The sequence below is a fragment of the Telopea speciosissima genome, chromosome 6 (genome assembly GCF_018873765.1).
Source record: "Telopea speciosissima isolate NSW1024214 ecotype Mountain lineage chromosome 6, Tspe_v1, whole genome shotgun sequence".
Classification (NCBI taxonomy): Eukaryota; Viridiplantae; Streptophyta; class Magnoliopsida; order Proteales; family Proteaceae; genus Telopea; species Telopea speciosissima.
In genome coordinates this window covers 30,027,224-30,048,149 of record NC_057921.1, presented here as the reverse complement: position 1 = coordinate 30,048,149, position 20,926 = coordinate 30,027,224, and the positions used below count along the sequence as shown (strand labels likewise).

Here is a 20,926-nt window from a genome sequence, read left to right as displayed (position 1 = left end):
AGCTATCTCCTCCACAATTCCAAGAACACAAGAGCTTGGACCACCTCTAGGATCAAACACCAAGAGAACAAGGGAGGGAGAGGACGGTTTCTAGGAGGGAGAGAGAGCTCTGCGATTTTTGGTGCTTGTGTGTCCCTTGTGATTTTGTGATTCCACAAATAATATATATTTGTCTCACAAAATCCCCAAAATTGCTAGCTCATATGGGTGTGATATATTGAGTTACTAAAAGTGACTCAATTATCTACCCATCCAATCTTTCTCTAATAGGAAAGATATGCATTGCTAGAGGAATCAAATATTGGGTTGAATATTCAATATTCACCCACCAAGTTTCCTTTTCTAACAATCTCCTCCATCCTACTGTAAGATCCAATCTTACAATAGGATCATGAAAAGGGAATCACGATCAACCGTTACCGCATAGATGAATGGAACTGAAAGCAAAGGGGTAGGATTGCAATGGGATTCCACTCAGCTTCTAAGAAATGCAACATCGAAGATGCTAAGCAGATGTAATAACCTACGCCTAAGGTAAGTAGTTAAAACACGCATCAGTCCCACACAAAACAATGTTGCATGGTTCAATATAAGGCATGTGTACGAGACTGTCAATCCTCAATGAACCGTTACACCGATTGAGAGATTCAATTACCTTGATTGGACCAAAGAAAACGTTTCAAATAAAATGTTCAAGAAAATAGATAATGTTTCATATTTATAACTAAAAACATTTCAAAAACATTTTGAAGATGCTACCGGATCTGGATTTGGGTCCAATCCTATATAGAATACTCTCCTCAACATATTCCCAACGTATGGACTGTGGGTTCCATGTTGGGCATCTCTTTCGAATACAGTCAGACACTGAGAATCCAGTGCACCGATATATAGTCAGAGAAAGACATCAACCGTTGGTACACCAAAACACTCAACATGTGAATGCGTCGATAAGGACCCCTCAGGTCAAGGGACCAATCGTGAACTACTTAAGAGAATCTCATTTTCTTTATACACTGACAGTACACCACATGTAAAATTCTCAATGATCCAGTCCAATGTACACACCATATGTACACTCACATTTGTGTCTTGGAAAAGTAACCTCCCTAAGCACACACAATGTGACCATCATGCCGGATGGGATGTCCAGTCCCATCCCTAGTGGTGAACAGTTTTAGGTATAAATACCTAAGGACAATAACTGAGCTCAACAACTGATCATGCTAATAAAAACAAGAATTTATTAACTCAAATAGAAGGAGTTTTGTACATCAGTTCCAGTCACCCATGGACTTCACCTCTATATTCCCAACATATTTCTCAAAAACACTAGGAGGCAATGCCTTAGTCATGGGGTTAGATAAGTTATCTGAAGTGTCAACCTTAGCTATGGCTATGTCACCACGCTGAATGATCTCACGAATCAAGTGATATTTTCGCTCCACATGCTTGTTCCTCTGATGAGCTCTTGGTTCCTTCGCTTGTGCAATAGCTCCCCAGTTGTCACATAACAATTGTATGGGTCGCTCCAATAGCTCAGGCACTACCCCTAGGTCTGTCAAGAATTTCTTGAGCCAGACACCTTCCTTGGCTGCTTCACTAGCTGCCAAGTACTCAGCTTCTATTGTGGAATCAGCTGTTGACTTCTGTATGGCACTCCTCCAAATCACTGCACCCCCACCAATCTTAAAAACCATCCCAGAGGTAGACTTTCTGTTATTCTTGTCAGTTTGGAAATCCGAATCCGTATATCCAAGCACTGACAACTAATCACAACCATAAACAAGGAAGTAATCTTTGGTCCTCCTTAGATACTTGAGGATCCCCTTGACAGCTGTCCAGTGCTCCTGTCCTGGATTGGATTGATATCGACTCACAATCCTTACAGAATGATAAATATCTGGCATGGTACACAACATGGCATACATCAGACTTCCTACTGCCGAAGCATAAGGAACTCTCTTTATAGCCTCAATTTCCTCAGGAGTTTGAGGACATTGTGACTTGGATAAACCGATTCCATGTCTGAGAGGCACATTACCTCTCTTTGAATCCTGCATGTTGAACCTTTCAAGCACTTTGTCAATGTAGGTGGATTATGACAATCCCAACATCCTCTTCTTGCGATCTCTCACAAGCTTAATTCCCAGGATGTAGCTGGCTTCACCCAGATCCTTCATTGAGAATGTTTTGGATAACCACATCTTTACAGATGAAAGTAACTCCACATCATTCCCAATGAGCAATATATCATCCACATATAGGACTAGGAAACAGACGGCACCCCCACAGATTTTCTTGTACACACATGGCTCATCAATGTTTTGTTAAAACTCAAAATCCTTTATAGTTTGATCAAAACGGATGTTCCATGATCTGGAAGCTTCTTTTAGTCCATAAATGGACCTCAACAACCTACATACCTTATTTTCCTCTCCTGGGGTGATGAAACCCTCTGGCTGATTCATGTAAATGACCTCATCAAGATAACCATTAAAGAAAGCGGTCTGTACATCCATCTGCCAGATTTCATAGTCATGGTATGTAGCAATTGACAATAGAATCCGTATGGATTTAATCATCGCTATAGGTGAGAAGGTTTCATCATTGTCAACACCCTCTTTCTGAGTGTATCCCTTCACCACCAGTCTTGCCTTGAAACGTTCCACCTTTCCATCCACACCTCTCTTCCTCTTGTAGATCCATTTACACCCAATGGGTTTTACCCCTTCTAGCAGATCTTTAAGAGTCCAGACATGGTTAGAATCTATGGAATCTATTTCACGGCGTATAGCTTCCTGCCATTTCACCGAGTCAACGTCCTTAAGAGACTCAACGTAAGTATAAGGATCTGTGTATGAACAATCAGACACCATGTGGAATTCTTCCACCTTGTGATCCTCCTTAGTGAGAAGGTTCAAACGAGTTGGTGGTCTGATAGACCTCCCACTCCTCCTAGGCTCTTGAGGCTGTTGCTCAATTGTGGGTACGTCAACTGGAACCTCTATCGGCGCAGAGGGTACTTGGTCATCAGTTATTTCTTTAATGACCACTGGATCTGATCTCGGTGAGATCGTGTCATCCTTAAGAAAAGTCGCATGCTTACAAACTATGACTTTTTGATTAACAGGGTCATAAAAATAGTAGCCTATTGTAGTCTTAGGGTATCCCAAGAAATAGCATCTATCTGCTTGGGATTCCAACTTATCTGTCTGTTGTTTCTTTACATACGCTATGCAACCCCACACCTTGAGATGTTGAAGACTTGGTTTATGTCGATACCACAACTCAAAAGGTGTTCTGGTCACAGACTTTGTTGGTACCCTGTTCAGTATATAGATGGCAGTTTCTAGTGCGAAACCCCAAAAACTCAATGGCAGTTCGGAATAACTCAACATGGATAGAACCATGTCCAACAAGGTTCGATTCCTCCTTTCTGAAACTCTGTTCTGTTGAGGTGTTCCTGGGGCTGTCAACTGGGTTATGATCCCAGCTTCTTTTAGATAGTCCCTAAACTCATCTAATAAGTACTCTCCTCCTCGATCAGATCGCAGACACTTGATGCAATTACCAACTGTTTTTCAACCTCCACTCGAAATTCCTTGAATTTATCAAAGGTTTCCGACTTGCGGTGCATCAAGTAAATATAACCATAACAAGAGTAGTCATCAGTGAAGGCCATGAAGTATTCGTAACCATACCTTGCCTGAACGTTGATGGGTCCACATACATCTGTGTGTATCAATTCTAACACTGCTTCGGCTCTTCTTCCCTTGTTAGAGAAGGGTTTCTTGGTCATTTTTCCTTGTAGACACGACTCACAGGTTGGGTAAGGTTCTACCTTCAATGATTCCAAAGGCCCATCCTTCACCAACCTGTTTATCCTTTCTACTCCAATATGACCTAATCTCAAGTACCAAAGGTATGTAGAATTATCTTGGGCTGATTTTCTTTTCAAAGAATTATTGGAGATCTCATTAACCTCTAGTACTGGTTTTAAGAGATATAACCTGTTATCCAGTAGGCCAGACACAATAAAAGAATTATTCAACTGAATAGTTAATTTATTACCAAAGAGGAAAGTATAACCATCCTTAACAAGCCTACTAACAGAAACAATTTTCCTCCTAAACCGAGAAACATAAAAACAATCTCTTAAAATTAAAGTACTACTACTGAAAAATAAAGTAAAATCTCCAACGGCCTCAGCACCCGTACCCGTTTGCAACCGAACTTCATCCTTACTCAGTTTTCTTATCAACTTGAACCCCTGCAATAAGTTGCAAATATGGGTGGTAGACCCTGAGTCCACCAACCATGTGTTAGTAGGTTCCTCTGATAAATTAGACTCATAAAGGACCAAGGTTTCAGAAATACCTTCTTTCTGTTTCTCCTGCTTCGTTTTTTGAGCAGTCAAGAAAGCTCGACATTCCTTCTTCCAATGTCCGTCCTGCTTACAATAGAAACAAGTCCCCTTGCTCTTGTTCTTCTGAATTCCCTTATCGCCAGCCTTAGGGTTTTTACCCTTGTTAGCCTTCTTCTTCTTCTTTTTCTTTTTGCCCTTGGGCTTTGAGGAAGAAGACTTGTCCTCTGTAGTCAAGACCTCCACTTTCAGCTTCTTGGATGCAGTTTCCACCTCTTGCAACATGTTACCCAGCTCAGGGAGTTCCACGAAAAGTTTATTCATGTTGTAATTGACAATAAACGATCCGTAGATGTCCTGAGGCAATGAGTGGAAGATGACATCCGTCGTATAATTCAGCTTGAAGGATGTCCCAATGTTCTCCAAATCCAGGAACAAGTTCCTCATTTTCATGACATGGTCAATAACCGGAGTACCTTGAGCCATCTTCGTGCCATGGAGGAGTGTCACCAGTTGATGATGGGCATGTCGTTCTTCCCTCCCATATATTTTCTTCAACTCCTCCATCATGTCTTTGGTCAAGTACAGATCCTTAACCGAATCAGCGATGGTTTTCTCCTAAGAACTCAACACAAGGAGTTTTACCTTAGAGTTTTTCTATCAAAACAACTCATAGACAGCCTTAGAATTAGGGTTCGCCTCATTAGGGAATTCAGGCTCATCTACGTCCAAGACAGACATTAGACCTTCTGCAGACAGGAGTAACTTGATGTTCCTCCTCCAATCAACATACTTTGGGCCAGTCAAAATATGCTCTTTGATAAGGGCGGCATAGTTCATTTGGGTTGACATTTTTAAATCTACATGATGTACAAAAATTACTGATTAGCATGATCTACAACCATTGAAATAACTGAGGTAAGTCCAATCAATGGTCAATCACACCCCAAGCTTCCCTCTAGTTTGTGGGCATGAATTGGAAACGACCAACCCTCATGCTCCTGACTTAGTCTATCGGAGTTCATCATTCGCATCTTGGTTGGGTGGACTATTCTGTCCGCCACTTAGACTTCCAATGTAATTGGTCACCTGAGTGTCGTGCCCATTCCTATCGGCTGACACACACTCAAGTCAAGTGTTTACCCTTAATTTCGGAGGGAACTATGGTGTTTGTGGGTTAATGCCTATTATCATAGAACACATACCACTGACCATATTCTCTACCTATCACATGTGAGATGAGTGCAGACAATTTCACCAATTCACCCAAATATTATCCTATCGGCATCTACAAGGGTGGATCAATGACATTTCTACACTCACCAACTAAGGGAGGCCATGAGAATCCTACCAACCAGGGTTTTCCATATCACACTTGTATTAAATGAGGGAAAACGGAAACGTATATAAACCATAAACATACATCCAATGTATAAAAGCACATCCATCCAATGGAAATAATAAACACATAAACACCAATGGTTATGGGATAGCATTTTTAATCAACATGAGTTCATGACTAAGACAAACTCACTTTGCCTAAAAATGGATGGGAGCAATCATAGCCTCATATGTCACTCCCACTCATGCCAATTATAGTGTGATAATGCATATGTAATAACTATTACAAGGAAATTTCAAAACTGTAATAAATTTGGACTCTCCAAGATAGCAAGTCCATCCTTCAATCTTCTCTCCAACGAACCGACAAAATCCCCAATCCATGATCCATGATCCATGATCCACGATCCACAAAAGTCTCCAAGTAGTTATAATAAATATTTTAAACTAAGCCAAAAATATTACAACATTTTCCAAATAAATAAAATTACATAACAGGAAACCAGTCCACCAAAATTGGACTGCCTGGAGGATAATAAAGGAAATTACATATAAAATCACAATCATGCCATGCCTAGCACACACATACATCTAATGCATGTAATTTTACATCCCATAACCATGGTCCTCATTACACATATGATGCTCAAAAATTAATATTCCAATATTTTATGTGAAAAATGCTAAAAACACATAAAAATATCATTGCCATGACAATCCAAGTCACTATGATCATGTGCATCCAATGCACCCATCATACAACCATTACCATGACAACTTATGTGATAATGATTATGTGCATCACATGACCATTACCATGACAACCAGTGTCACTATAGTCATATGCATCACATAACCATTACCATGACAACTTATGTCATAATGGTTATATCTCATGCCCTCACATAAATGATCACATACATGCTTACAATAAAATTATTAAACCATAAAAATATCATAAGCCATTATGCATATGGGGAAGGTGGGTGAATGAGAGAATCTTTTCACCCATCTTCTCTAAGAGATCTTCCCAATAAAGCAAACAAGAAAAAAAAAAAAAAATTTTTGAAAAACTGCTACATAATATAGCCAAAACAAAAACACATAAACATGAGAAGATCACATACATATAGTGCACAGAGGCACATATGCAGCACCACACACGGCAGGGCTGCCAAATCTGCGCAGATGCGTGCAGCCATGGCACGCACAAGGAGGGCAGGCTGCTGCAAGAGAGGGGGTTGGGGTGCATGCGGTGGGCGGGGCACGCAAGCAACAAGCCAGCGGCCCCTCCTTCCCATGCATCTCAATCTCCAAAATTTTTATTTTTTTTTAATAAACAAAGTGGAATAAAAAATTTTATGAGCATCACATAATAATGAACAAATAAATTGAAAACAACTCCATCGATAAAGAGGCTTTGATGCCACTGAAGGCATCGCAAGTGCGATAGCAACGAAAACGTAAATAGGATCACAATATCGATGGAGAAGTCATTCAAACAACTGAACGAAGCAAGGATAGATTATTACCTAAGCCTCACAAGCGCAAGACCTCCAACCGATGATAGCCCTTTCTCGATCGTTCCACGCACCACGCAAGCTTTGCTTTCCCACCATGCTCAAGCTATCTCCTCCACAATTCCAAGAACACAAGAGCTTGGACCACCTCTAGGATCAAACACCAAGAGAACAAGGGAGGGAGAGGACGGTTTCTAGGAGGGAGAGAGAACTCTGCGATTTTTGGTTCTTGTGTGTCTCTTGTGATTTTGTGATTCCACAAATAATATATATTTATCTCACAAAATCCCTAAAATTGCTAGCTCATATGGATGTGATATATTGAGTTACTAAAAGTGACTCAATTATCTATCCATCCAATCTTTCTCTAATAGGAAAGATATGCATTGCTAGAGGAATCAAATATTAGGTTGAATATTCAATATTCACCCACCAAGTTTCCTTTTCTACCAAGGAGCTACCCAGACAGCACAGGGAATAGTAAGTCAGCTGTGTTCCAGCATATGGCCATGGTTTGGGTTGCGTGCAAGGGTGATCCTACGTAAAATAGGGTGGTTTGAGGCTGCTGCAACACAGGGTTGATCGTGTTGTTAACCGGTCAAAAATAAAACCCTAAATTAATCTAGCAAGTAGCAAGTACGGGGTCGATCTACGGGGAACTGGAAGGCTAAATTACTAAGATGATTAGATGAAAGTGATGAAAATTAAATTGCATTAAATCTGATTTTTAAACTAAGAACAAAAGAAACAAATCTAAGCTAACAATGATATGCAAATGTGGGAGAAGACTATCTTTAGGGTTGAATCACTCACGAGCTGAAACCCATTTTCGTGAGAACACCCCAACAAAGCGTAGAGGAATTTGAAGAAACGACACATAAAAATTGCGAAACTACATTGCTATCGTTGAAAACAAAGAAACCCATCAAGTAGAAAAGGAAAAGAAGCTCAAGATAGAATGGATTAAAACGAAGAAGAAGAAGTAGAAAGAAAAAAAGAGTCTCAAAGAACAATAGAAAGGAAGCAACAATATAAAGAGGTGGCAATGGGCTTTTATGCACCACAAGCTACCAAGTGCACTGAGGCAATTGTTCACTAGTAGGGGGTTGTTAGTAGGCCAATCCATGGGTATTTCAGCCTTGAATTTGTGTTAAAACTAGTAAGCTCACATAGGGCTATTCAAAGTGGACAGAAGTTATATAACAAGAAACTCTCTCACAAATCTTTACTATCCCCACTACATAATTTTGGACTTATTAGCGATTGCTCCTTGCTTTGCTAGATCATTGACTATCTCATTTGCTAACTTTGGCTTCTAATGGAATGAGGTATGAGGTATTCTCCGAGGAAGCAATGTGAATGATGAAACAAATAAGGTGGGTATAAACACCAAGGCTAACTAGAGGCTTTCTCATCATCCAACCAATGACTATAGCTGAATCATCTTCCACCATGCGAAATTGACATGCGAGCAAAACTATTGTCTATGACGGGCCGAAAGGTGATGATTTCAAAATAATAGGAGCTTTTTGGGGTAGTGGCAACACTCTGTAGTATTGCTGAAATCGGAAGGCTGGTGCCAAAGGTGCAATGTTATCATAGTCCATTTATTTATGTTATGAAGCATAGATGTTGAATGAAAAACAATGAATTTTAATGGTGTAAACAAAATTTTCCAACTAAATACATCAATTAAAATTATCCAAACAGGGATAGGGTCTCAACATCAAGCAATCAATAATACAAACCATAATTTTTAATAGCAAACACCATTAGTTCATCTACACCAAAGACAGAGCCTATCTTTGATCCTTCATGTAAGGTTAAGAGCCTCTCATCTTTCCCATGGGCCTTGCCAAAAGAAAATAAAAATCCAAAAGAAAAGAAAATCTTTTCATTGGAACTTTTGAGGGATTGGGTCCTTCCTCTCTACCTTCTTTCATTCACATTCTTTCTTATTTAATGGGTCTATTTTAGTTTGGATCAGAATTATTGGTAATCGACATTGATGGTCGATTTTTATGCATACCGCAACTTTGATATTTATATTTTCTTTCTTATTTCCTGATTTTTGGAAATATTTAGCAGTACATTTATTTTAAAATGATGTTACTTGAAATTTTGATTGGAAACTGAATTTGTGGTTCTTTTTTATTTACATCTGCTCCTGTTCTTTTTTACCAATCTCGCGTATACGCTGCATATTTTTGTCCATGATGAGATCAAATGACACTCTGATTCCATGTCTCTAGACCTTGGTTAATTGGATCTATAGATTATGGGATGAGATGCAACTAAAGAATTCAAATCTATAAAATGTTCATCGACTAACTGCTCCACTGAATTAATTGCTTCTTTGTGATGATGGTTATTAATGGTTTTGGATAGCTGACAAAAGCTATCATTGGCATTACTTAAAGCTCAATGAAATATTGAACTTGTTGCTAACTTCAAAATTAAAAATGGAACTGAAATGTAAGGTAGGGAGAAATGCCCCTTCCGGGCAAGTAGGTGGAGATTTCTATTTAAGTTGGATGGCAAGTTCTTTCAAGTTAGGTTCAATTTGAACAACCAATGCCTCTAAACAGATTTTGAATGGACTCAAAACAGATCCATCCATCTCAATTTCTTTTCATTCAGTGAGCTAAGAAATATTTGCATGGTTCTTGTGTCCCTCTTCATCTATTTCAAAATGGTGAGTTGGGTTTTCCCCCTTGGATTTTATTTTCATTTTAAATGGAGAAAGGTTAACTAGATACATTAAAATGTTGGGAGATTCTATCTCTAGGTTGTGTAAATATTTGTGGTACTTAGTCAAAATATCTCATGAACATTTAGTAGTTGGAAGATTGAATCACATACGCCAATCAGCGAAAATATATAGGAATTTGCATTCATATATAGGTGCAAATCAGAAATCCATTTATTTATGTTATGAAGCATAGATGTGAGGTTTGGTTTGGAATTGTGAAAAAAAGATGACTCTTTGTTCTGTACTAACAATCCAATATATCCATGTATTCATCATAAGATACCCTTCTGATGCTTGTTTTAAGCTTCTAATTGGCTGTGTGTGCATTAGGAGCAGAATCATGGATCCATACTCAAATTACCTTTATCACTGTTCCATCCTCAGGTAGTTGTTTTGAAGGGCTTTGGTTGATGTGTGGCACAGCTCCTCCTTTGAGTTCTTATTCTTCTTCTTCACCTAATTGTATTTCTTTTTCAAAGAATGATGATGGAACATCTTTATAAACCTACATAGTTTCTTGACGTAGTAACTCCATCATCCAAAAATTTTCTGCCAGCAGTCCTCTATGGTAATTTTGATAATTTTTTAGAAGTTGGTATTCCATGTGCTTCCATGGATGTGGTAGAATAGATTGGTCTCTTCTATGTCACTTTATTTTTTTATACACAACAGTGGCTGAGGCCACCATTGACAATTAAAATCACCTACAACACACACACACACACACACAGAGACAGGAGGGAGGCCACCATTGGCAGCCCCAACCACCTACAACACACCTACACCATTGGCAACTCCCCCTCCCCTAATCAATGAGTACTTGATGGGTCTTTAGCTCAAATTGGTAGAGCACTTGGAATATGAGCATGTTCCAAGGGGATGGTGGTTCAAATCCACCAAGGCCCTTTTTAGTCAATTGTTCATAGCATAGTCAGTTATGGCACTAATCCACACAAGAACCCAATTTTTAATGGCATCTTTGAAATTTGACATATTTTTATTACTTTAGTTATGTTAATGAGATATTTTAATTTTATACTAAGGTTGGTAAGAGAGAAAATGATTTTACAAGTATTTTTTGGTATAATTTTGAAGGAAATGGTATTATTGTCATTAAAATCAAATTTGAAAGAACAGGTTTTATCAAACACCATTTTTGTTCTGAACACGTTCTTGTGATCGTTACCAAACACTCATTTTTTATCTCAGAACGCCGTTCCAGACCAAGAACGCAAAAGAACATTCTTAGTCAAGAACGTGCGTTCTTTGTTCAGACCGTTACCAAACGCAGCCTAAGAGAGAAAGGGAAAGAGTGAACTACGTATAAGTAAGAGAGAGGGATAAAAGGATATGGCAGCATATGAGAGTTAGGAGAGATAAAACAAAATAAATAAAGATATGGGAGTTAGTTAGGTAGTAGATGTGGGAAGGTGAGGTGGCATGAGAGAAAAGAAAAGAATGAGAGAGAGTGTGGCCGACTAGGATATGGAGAGAAGAGGTGGAAGATGGATTTTAGGAAAGTGAATCTGTATGGGGTTTGAATAAAATAATAAAAAAAGAATTAAATAGTAATCTATGTATATCATATCATACTATTATATAAAAGCACATGGTGGCAAATCTAAAATTTCATTTTTAAATTCTTAATCTTTATGCCATTTTTTTAATAATTTCATAATCTTAGGTACCCTTAGTATTAATTACTATTTTTAATTAGTGGAAAATCTTCAATTACCTTTTTTATCCTTTATTGTTATTTTAAAATTCTAATTTGCTATTCTTAATCTATGGTCATTTCTTTTATAATTTCATAATCTGAGGTACCCTTATGCTCAACATTTTATAATAAATTTTTTTGGCAACTCTAAATTTTTTTTTGATAACCCTAATTGACGACTCCTATTCCACGCTAGATATCTCCACTTACTATATCTCTTTCTTTATTCTCTCATAATTCTTCTCATACAGTTATTAACCCCCCTCCCAAAAAAAATAAAAATCTTTCTCCTAGAGTTTTCTTTTTCACTTTCCCTTCTTATTACTCTCCTTCTCTACGATCTTCCCTCTCCCAATCTAAGTCCCTCTCACGTCTCAAAGCCCCTTCTTATTACTCTCGCTCTCGACGAAACATCTTGGCCAGAAAGATATCTCAATCCTCTGCTTCTCCTTTGCCATCAGTCGTAGATGACGGTAAAGAGAACAATGCACACTTGTCTCAGCCTCAATCACGCAAGCAAACCAAGAAGGCGAAGGAATCCAAGCAATCATTTGAGGAGTTGCAAGAAATTCAAGGAAAGCTTGATCAAATGCGCCTTGAGAAGGAGAAGACTGAAGAGCTCTTGAAAGTCAGAGACGAGATGTTGAAGCAGAAATAGGAAGAACTTGAAAACCGTGGATGAGAGCAGGAGAAGCTGCAGTTGGAGTTGAAGAAGATACAGATATTGAAGGAGTTCAAACCCACGGTGGTACGCCCTGTTGATTGCCATTTTTATTTTTTGGGGTTAATTTTAGTTTTCACTTGATCTTGATTTCAGATTTGATCTTTACTCCTCTCTCTGTTTATTTCATGTAGAGCTTTCCCCTGGTTAAATCTCTAAGAGAAAAGGAGCAAGAAAAGAACGTTAAGAGAAAGAAGAAGGCGGGCCCAGTCATCAAAAAGCCATCTCCAACTTATGTCCTCGGGTGCAGAGACCAATGCAACGAGGTAAACACGAGGAAGAAATAGCTTCACATATTTAGCAATTTCCTACTTGATTTCTCCTGAAATTGTTCTCCGGGGATGTTGATGTTGGGTTATTGGGCTTAATTAATATGGGTTTGTTTTATTAGGCCCATAAGGTCTTATTTCACTCCAGGTTAAGTGAGGGGTATAACTGACTTTATACATTGTTGGAGTGTGATTAGGGTCAGGGAGAATATTATATATTCAACCCTAAGGTCCCCACAGCTGTCACTTGTTGTTTTGAATTCCTACTCACGGGAGAGGGTGAAAAGGCTGTGGAAGGCTAAAGGGAAGGAGAAAAGCTTGGGGATCGACTACAGCCGCCATTCTAAAGGTAAGTTCTATTATTCGATTCTCATTTATGGTGTTCCGAATCCATATGGGCATATATGTGATTGATTGGGGTTTCCAAATCCCTACAAGTGGCATCAGAGCCAACCCATATGGATCTGGAATCCATGGTTTTGCTTGAAACAAATTTTTTAAGGTTTTTCGGGTTTTGGAACGACCTTGTACGGTCGCTGCTGGTGGTGTACGGCCACCAAAATGTGAAAAATTTGATATGGAATTGAAGAGGAGGTCGAGCCGGTCACGGCCATGTAAGCCATTTCGTCAGAATCATCTCTACGCGCCGGCATGCGCCCCCGAAAAAAGCGCGTGAATCTCACGCGCCGATTTCTAGTTTTAAAAAAAAAAAAAAAACCGTTTTTCTTTGATGAGACTGTGGCGGACGATTCATCCCCGGGTCGACTCGGTAGGGTTTCCGAGTCAACCCGATGAGCTGGCGGGTCAAACCCATCCAGACCCGAACTCGGTTGGGCCAAGCCCGACCCAAGTGGGCCAGGTCGAACCCGACCCAAGTGGGCCAGACCAAGCCCGACCCAAGTGGGCTAGGCCGAACCGATCAGACCAAACCCGATCCAAGTGGGCCGACCCGGATCCAACCCGAATGGGAAATCCGAACCGAAAAATACGGGTTGACCCACGACTTGAACCCGGCTGAGGCAGGTAATCCGACCTGGGGTTTTGACCCAAAAAATCTGCCCGACTTAGTCGGACCGGTTTGGTTCGAACCGGGTTAGACCAATCCGGTTCAAACCGCTAGGGTTGATTGGGTTTGACCGGCCGCGGGTGATATCACGCGTCTGATTCAAACCACGCGTGGGAGGGAGTTTGAGGTCGCGATTTTTTCTACTGCGTCTGTTTTTTCGAGGGCTACGCAATGGTATGCCCCACTTGCCTCAATTGTGACTTTTGGGACCCACAGTGGACTTTTACTATGTTGTGCAATTCTTGAAAGCATGAGTTCCTGCATTCCTGATTGCCTATTAATCATAAACAAACATATGCAATATTATGTCATGATGCAATGCAGAACAACTGTAATTTTATAGATTGTTTGTGTGTCATAAAGTTTATATATTGAGTTGTTTTAATTTATAAATAAATATCCCATAGCTGCATCATGAGTTGTTGGGTACTCTAATAAGGTCAGGTGGAATCCACCAAATTGGTAAAATCTGATTTTATTAGAATGCCCAATAACTTAAGGTTTTTCTTAGAGCAGCAAAGAATGGTGATGCTCACCCAAAGGTAGCATCATCCAAGACCAAAGTAATAGAGACACACACATAGGGAGAGACTAGCCTAGGAATAATTGTTTACCCAAAGGTGACAGTTCTTTCATAGGTTAGTGCTATCCCGCGGTAATGCAAAGTATTGAGTGGACCACTACATTTCAAAACCCAAAGGTTAGGGATGTAGATTCGGTTGACACTCTCAGTTATGTGCTGGTACATTAGTTAATATAACCAGCATAAGTTAGTGGTATTTAAATACCCGGTATTTTATATTCTATTCTTCTATGATAGATATGTGATTGTATGATATCCCTATGGCAGATGTCTCTAGGTCAAGGTTTATTGGACATTCCCAAGCTTTCTGGTGAAAATTATAGGAGTTGGAATGAGGATTTGGAGGTCTATCTTTGCCTTAGGGACCTAGATCTTTGTCTGAGAGAGCCTAAGCCTATAGATCTCACCCCAGCCAGTACTCAGGCTGAGAAGACTGAACTTGAGAAATGGGAAACTGCAAATAGGAAGTGCCTAAAAGTTATAAAGCATGCTATCCCATAAACAATGAAAGATAGCATCACTATGAAGGCAACTGCTACTGAGTACTTGGAGGCTATTAGGGTCAAATTTGAATCATCCAAGAAAGCTCAATCAGGTGACTTGATGAGCAAGCTGACCACTGCCAAATTTGATGGAAATGGCAGTACCAGGGAACATCTTTTAGGACTTGTTGCTTTAGGAAACAAGATTAGGGAGCTGGAAATAAACTTTGATGACGACTTCCTTGTCACCATTGCACTCAATTCGCTCCCAGAGCAGTACAAGCACCTTCATGGAACCTACAATGCCTTGAAGGATAAATGGGGTATGCATGAGTTGATCACCATAGTTGGGCAGGAAAAGGCTAGAATGAAGAGGGACAAGATTGAAAGTGTCAATCTGACACAGGGCAAGGGGTCCTCATCTGGGGGACCTCACAGGAATCACAGGAGATTTTCCAAGAGAGGCTGATTTGCACCTTATCGGAGTGGACAGGGCAATAAAGGGCAACAGGTCAACAGAGACAACACAGGGCAGAAAGATTCAAACAGTGTTGAGTGTTTCTGGTGTAAGAAGAAGGGGCACATGAAGAAGGATTGTTTCAAAAGGAAGGCTTATTTTGAGAAGAAAAAGAACACTGGTAAGGATACATCCTTAGTATGTTATGAATCTTCCCTCATAGATGCACCAGTAGATTCTTGGTGGTTAGATTCTGGATCCTCCATTCATGTCACTCATTCCTTGCAGGGGTTCACAAGCAGGAGGGTACCAAGCAAGAGTGAGGTGACGGTGTTCGTCGGGAATGGAGCGGAAGTGGAAGTGAAAGCCATAGGGACTGTTAGATTATGTTTAAATTCAGACAATACAGACAATTTTATTGATTTGAAGGATGTAGTTTTTATTCCCTCCATGAGGAAGAATTTGATTTCTGTTTCCAGACTAGTTTCAGATGGATATTCTGTTGTTTTCAATAAAGTTGCCTTCACTTTACTTTCGAATTATGTGGTTGTTGGTTCTGGCTATTGTTCTGATGGTTTGTATAGACTGAACTGTATCTCCTCTTGGGTTATGAATGTTGGCACTAAATGCCAACTTGTGGATGAGAAATCTCCTGTACTCTAGCACAGAAGGTTGGGCCATATCTCTAGAAAGAGAATGGATAGGTTAATCAAGGAGAAGGTACTAGATGAGATGGATTTCCAGGACATAGAAATATGTGTTGACTGTATAAAGGGGAAGATGACTTCTTCTTCCAAGAAGGATGCATTTCGTCACAGTGAGGCCCTAGATCTCATCCACACAGATATATGCAGACCTTTTCCAACTCCAGCACTTGGAGGCCAATGTTACTTTATTACTTTCATAGATGATTGGTCTCGATACGGTTATATTTTCTTCCTAGCTGAGAAAGCGAATGCGTGGAATGCCTTTATGGTCTTCAAGGCTGAAGAGGAACTCTTCCATAGTAGAAAGATAAAATCTGTCAGGTCTAATAGGGGTGGTGAATATTATGGAAGAGCCGGTGATGCAGGACAACTACTTGGACCTTTTGCCAAGTATTTACAGGAACAGGGGATAGCTCCACAGTACTCCATGCCTGGTACACCACAACAAAATGGTGTAGCAAAGAGGAGGAATCGTACTCTAAAAGATATGGTGCGAACCATGGTCAGTAACACCAGCCTTCCAGAGTCTTTATGGGGACACTCAAAACTACGGCCTACATTCTCAACAGAGTGTCGAGTAATCGGTAAGCAAGACTCCCTATGAACTCTGGACAGGTAAGAAACCTAGCCTTAGACATCTTCGAGTCTAGGGTTGCCCTACCGAAGCCAGACTCTTCAATCCACAACAGAAAGTCTAGGACCCAAAAACTGTGAGCTGTTATTTTGTTGGGTACCCAGAAAGGTCTAAGGGCTACAGATTCTATTGCCCAGGTGTAGGGAATAGAATAGTGGAGACCACCCATGCCAAGTTTCTTGAGTCACAAGGAGATCCTTCTGTACCTCGGAACTTAAGGTTTGATGAAGGACAAATTGGAACATCCAGTGTGGCACCGGGGTTGAGCAGGCCTTTATTAATTGAAGGCGATGATTCTCACATGGATGTTGATGTGGATGTGCCTACAGATCCTGTCACCCCTGCCACTACAGTTGTGGATGTGCCACTCCCTGAGACTGATAATCCGATACCAGCCGACACGGTTACTGCTGCGGACCCCGAGACTTTGAGGAGATCTACCAGGACTCGCAAGTCTACCATTTACTCAGATTATGTCACATATCTGAATGAGTGTGAGTTCGATATCAGTAAGGAGGAGGATCCTATTACTTTTCTGCAGGCAATGAATAGCAGGGAGTCTGATAAATGGGTGAAAGCTATGAAGGAAGAGTTACAATCCATGCACAACAATGGTGTTTGGGAATTAGTGGAGATTCCACAGGGCTACAAAGCCATTGCATCAAAATGGGTCTTCAAGACCAAGACTGATTCTTAGGGAAACATAGAGTGCTACAAGGCCAGACTTGTGGCAAAGGGCTTCACCCAGAGAGAGGGGATTGACTTCAAGGAGACCTTCTCCCCTGTATCTTCAAAAGACTCATTCAGAATCATCATGGCCATATTAGCACATTTTGACCTTGAGCTACATCAGATGGATGTGAAGACGGTTTTTTTGAATGGGGATCTGGCTAAGCAGATTTATATGTGTCAGCCCGAAGGCTTCGAAGAGAAAGGGAAGGAGCATCAAGTTTGCAAACTGAAGAAATCACTATATGGATTGAAACAGGCTTCGAGACAGTGGTACTTGAAATTCAATCAGATAGTGACCTCTTTCGGTTTTGTTGAGAATGCAATTGACAATTACATTTATATGAAGGCCACCAGGGGCAAGTTCATTTTCTTGGTACTCTATGTTGATGATATCCTACTTGCCAGCAGTGATCTTGGTTTACTTCAGGAAACCAAGCTTTTTCTATCCAGTAACTTTGAGATGAAGGACATGGGTGAGAGCACCTATGTACTTGGCATCGAGATAAGTCGGGATAGAAAGCGAGGTCTTCTTGGTTTGTCACAGAAGGCTTACATTGATAGAATCTTGAAAAGATTCAACATGTCCCAATGTTCAGGGAATGATGCACCCATCAGCAAAGGGAATAAGTTGAATAAGTAGCAGTGCCTGAAGAATAACCTTGAGAGAGATTCTATGAAGGACAAGCCCTATGCTTCAGCCATTGGAAGCTTAATGTATGCACAGGTATGTACTCACCCTGACATCGCCTTTGCAGTTAGCATGCTTGGTAGGTTGCAGTCTGATGCTGGTTTGGCTCATTGGATTGCTGCTAAGAAGGTGATGCGGTACTTACTGAGGACCAGGTATTTCAAGCTTGTCTACAGAAGAGATGAGCGGCTTGAGGTGGTCGGCTACTCAGATTCAGATTTCAGTGGCTGTACTGATGACATGAAGTTAACCTCTGGATATGTCTTCTTGATGGGTGGAGGTGCAGTTTCATGGAAAAGTGTCAAGCAAACCATTATTGCTTCATCCACCATGCAGGCGGAGTTTGTGGCATTGTTTGAGGCGACTAAGCAGGCGGTATGGCTGAGAAATTTCATTACAGAACTGAGGGTTGTTGACTCCATCTCCAAACCTCTACAGCTCTATTGTGACAACAACTTTGCAGTCATTTTCTCAAAGAACAACAAGAAGTCCAACAGCTCGAAGCACATTGAAATAAAGTATCTTCTGGTCAGGGAGAAAGTGACTGAGGGAGAAGTTGATGTTGCACACATTCCTACTGAGAAGATGGTGGCTGATCCTCTCACCAAGGCTCTTTCAATGGGAGTGTTCAGGGGTCATTTTACTCGTATGAGACTAGCAGAGTTTTTTGATATGCTTGTTTAGTGAGAGTCTGGTTTTTCTTATGCTTGTTCAGTGGGAGTCTATTTTCCCTAGTTATTATTTGAGCTCTTTTATTTAACCAGTGATTGTTTGTATTCTTTTGCCATCTTAATACATCTACTGGTTATGGTTCGTTACTTGTTCTTATAAGACATGTCTTACAAAATGGCGGTATTTAGCCAAAGTTTTCAAAATTGCAATTAGCCATAGGCAGTATTTAGCCAAAGCTTTAAGATTGGCGGATAAGCCATGGGCGGTAAGCCAAAGTAAGGTATTGACTCAAGGTTCATGGCGGTTTAGCCCAAGTATGAGTCAATATCAAAGTGTACTACCTGTGAGGATGTTCAAGGTAGAGGACCTACGAGGAAACGAGCATTTACTTGCTGATCACTTGTTATGCTCTTGATTTCCTTGTTGTTACATATACCCAAAGCGGTTCGAGTTAATGGATCATTTGTGGCCGTGATGACAGAAAATTGTATGCCGTATGTTGAGGCATATCTTCTGTTGTCGTTCGACACAAGTGGGCATTAATAGGGCCAAAGTAATTTTGAGTGAAAGTGGGACTTTGGCCAATTCCAATAAAGATACCTGTATTAATTTTGCCCAAGTGGGAGATTGTTGGGTTATTGGGCTTAATTAATATGGGTTTGCTTTATTGGGCCCATAAGGTGTTATTTTACTCCAGGTTAAGTGAGGGGTATAACTGACCTTACACATTGTGGGAGTGTGATTAGGGTCAGGGAGAATATTATATATTCAACCCTAAGGTCCCCACAGCCGTCACTTATTGTTTTGAATTCCTACTTACGGGAGAAAGGGTGAAAAGACTGTGGAAGGCTAAAGGGAAGGAGAAAAGCTTGGGGATCGACTACAGCCGCCATTCTAAAGGTAAGTTCTATTATTCGATTCTCATTTATGGTGTTCCGAATCCATGTGGGCATATATATGATTGATTGGGGTTTCCAAATCCCTACAGTTGATACAGGTAAAGAAAGAGAACTCACAGTCAGAGTTCAAAGAAATCTCAAACATATTGGGATCGAAATGGAAGAACCTCAGCCCAGAAGAGAAGAAGCCCTACGAGGAAAAATACCAGGCTGACAAAGAAGCATACCTACAGATCATTGGAAAAGAGAAGCGTGAAAATGAAGCAAAGAAGCTTTTTGAGGAGGAACAGAAGCAGAAGGCAGCAATGGAGTTACTTGAACAGTATCTCCAGTTCAAACAGGTTAGAGTAAGCCAAACCTGGATTGTATTTTGCACCGTTTGTGTTAGCTTCCGAAAAACTGAACGCATTCTAAATTTGTCCAATAGGAAGTAGAAAAAGAGACCAAGAAGACAAGGTAAACCCTGATTGATCAGTGACTCCTATCTTTGCCCTTTCCTATCCGGTAAGACATTTGCTTACAATTTCCTTTCTACCCATCAGCGGGAAAGAAAAGGACCCTCTTAAGCCAAAGCAGCCTCTATCAGCTTTCTTCCTATTTTCAAAGGAGCGACATGCTGCCCTGCTTCAAGATAACATTAATATTTTGGAGGTATTTGACTAGCCCATCATCCTGTTAGATTCATTTTTTTTTTTTGGGTTTTTCTTCACTGACCTCATTGCCATTGTTAATGTTTGGCAGATTGCCAAGCTTGCAGGAGAGGAACGGAAGAACATGGCAGAAGAACAGCGTGGACCATATGAAGAGGTTCATTTCATCCTTGAGATCGATTTGCCATGACTTGTTTGAGCCTGTTTCTCATCCTTGATGGAAGATTCTATTTAAAATTTATGAACGTGGCAGATGGCAAAAAAGCAGAAGGAAGAGTATCTGAGGGAAATGGAGATATACAAACAGAAAAAGGATGAGGAAGCTGGAAGCCTTCATAAGAAAGAGGAGCAGATGAAAATTCAGAAACAGGAAGCCTTGCAATTGCTCAAAAAGAAAGAGAAGGCAGAAAATATAATCAAGGTTTATTTTATCAGTCTATTCATATATGATCTGTGAAATTTTGTTCATGAAGCTTCCCGGCTGATCAATTGTTGGTATTTTTACTAACAAAAAACAAAAGAGAACCGCCTGAAGAAGAAGAAGCAGAAGGAAGAACAGAATTCAGACCCCAAAAGGCGAAAGAAGCTTCTTCATTCTTTCTTTTCAGGTATTTTTTTTAAAAAAAATTTGACACAGGTCAATTTAATTTGTAAGTATGTATCTTGCTAA

General features: G+C 40.2%; 1 protein-coding gene across 1 annotated transcript; it reads left to right on the top strand.

Annotated features, from left to right (window-relative positions):
• Window positions 1-427: 427 nt before the first annotated feature.
• LOC122665603 (high mobility group B protein 13-like) lies at window positions 428-20,926 on the top strand. Its single transcript, XM_043861757.1, has 9 exons — window positions 428-534; window positions 12,120-12,324; window positions 12,552-12,683; window positions 19,705-19,947; window positions 20,034-20,062; window positions 20,152-20,257; window positions 20,348-20,413; window positions 20,510-20,677; window positions 20,768-20,926. Exons 1-9 carry the CDS (start codon window positions 428-430, stop codon window positions 20,924-20,926), a joined length of 1,215 nt encoding a protein of 404 aa, XP_043717692.1.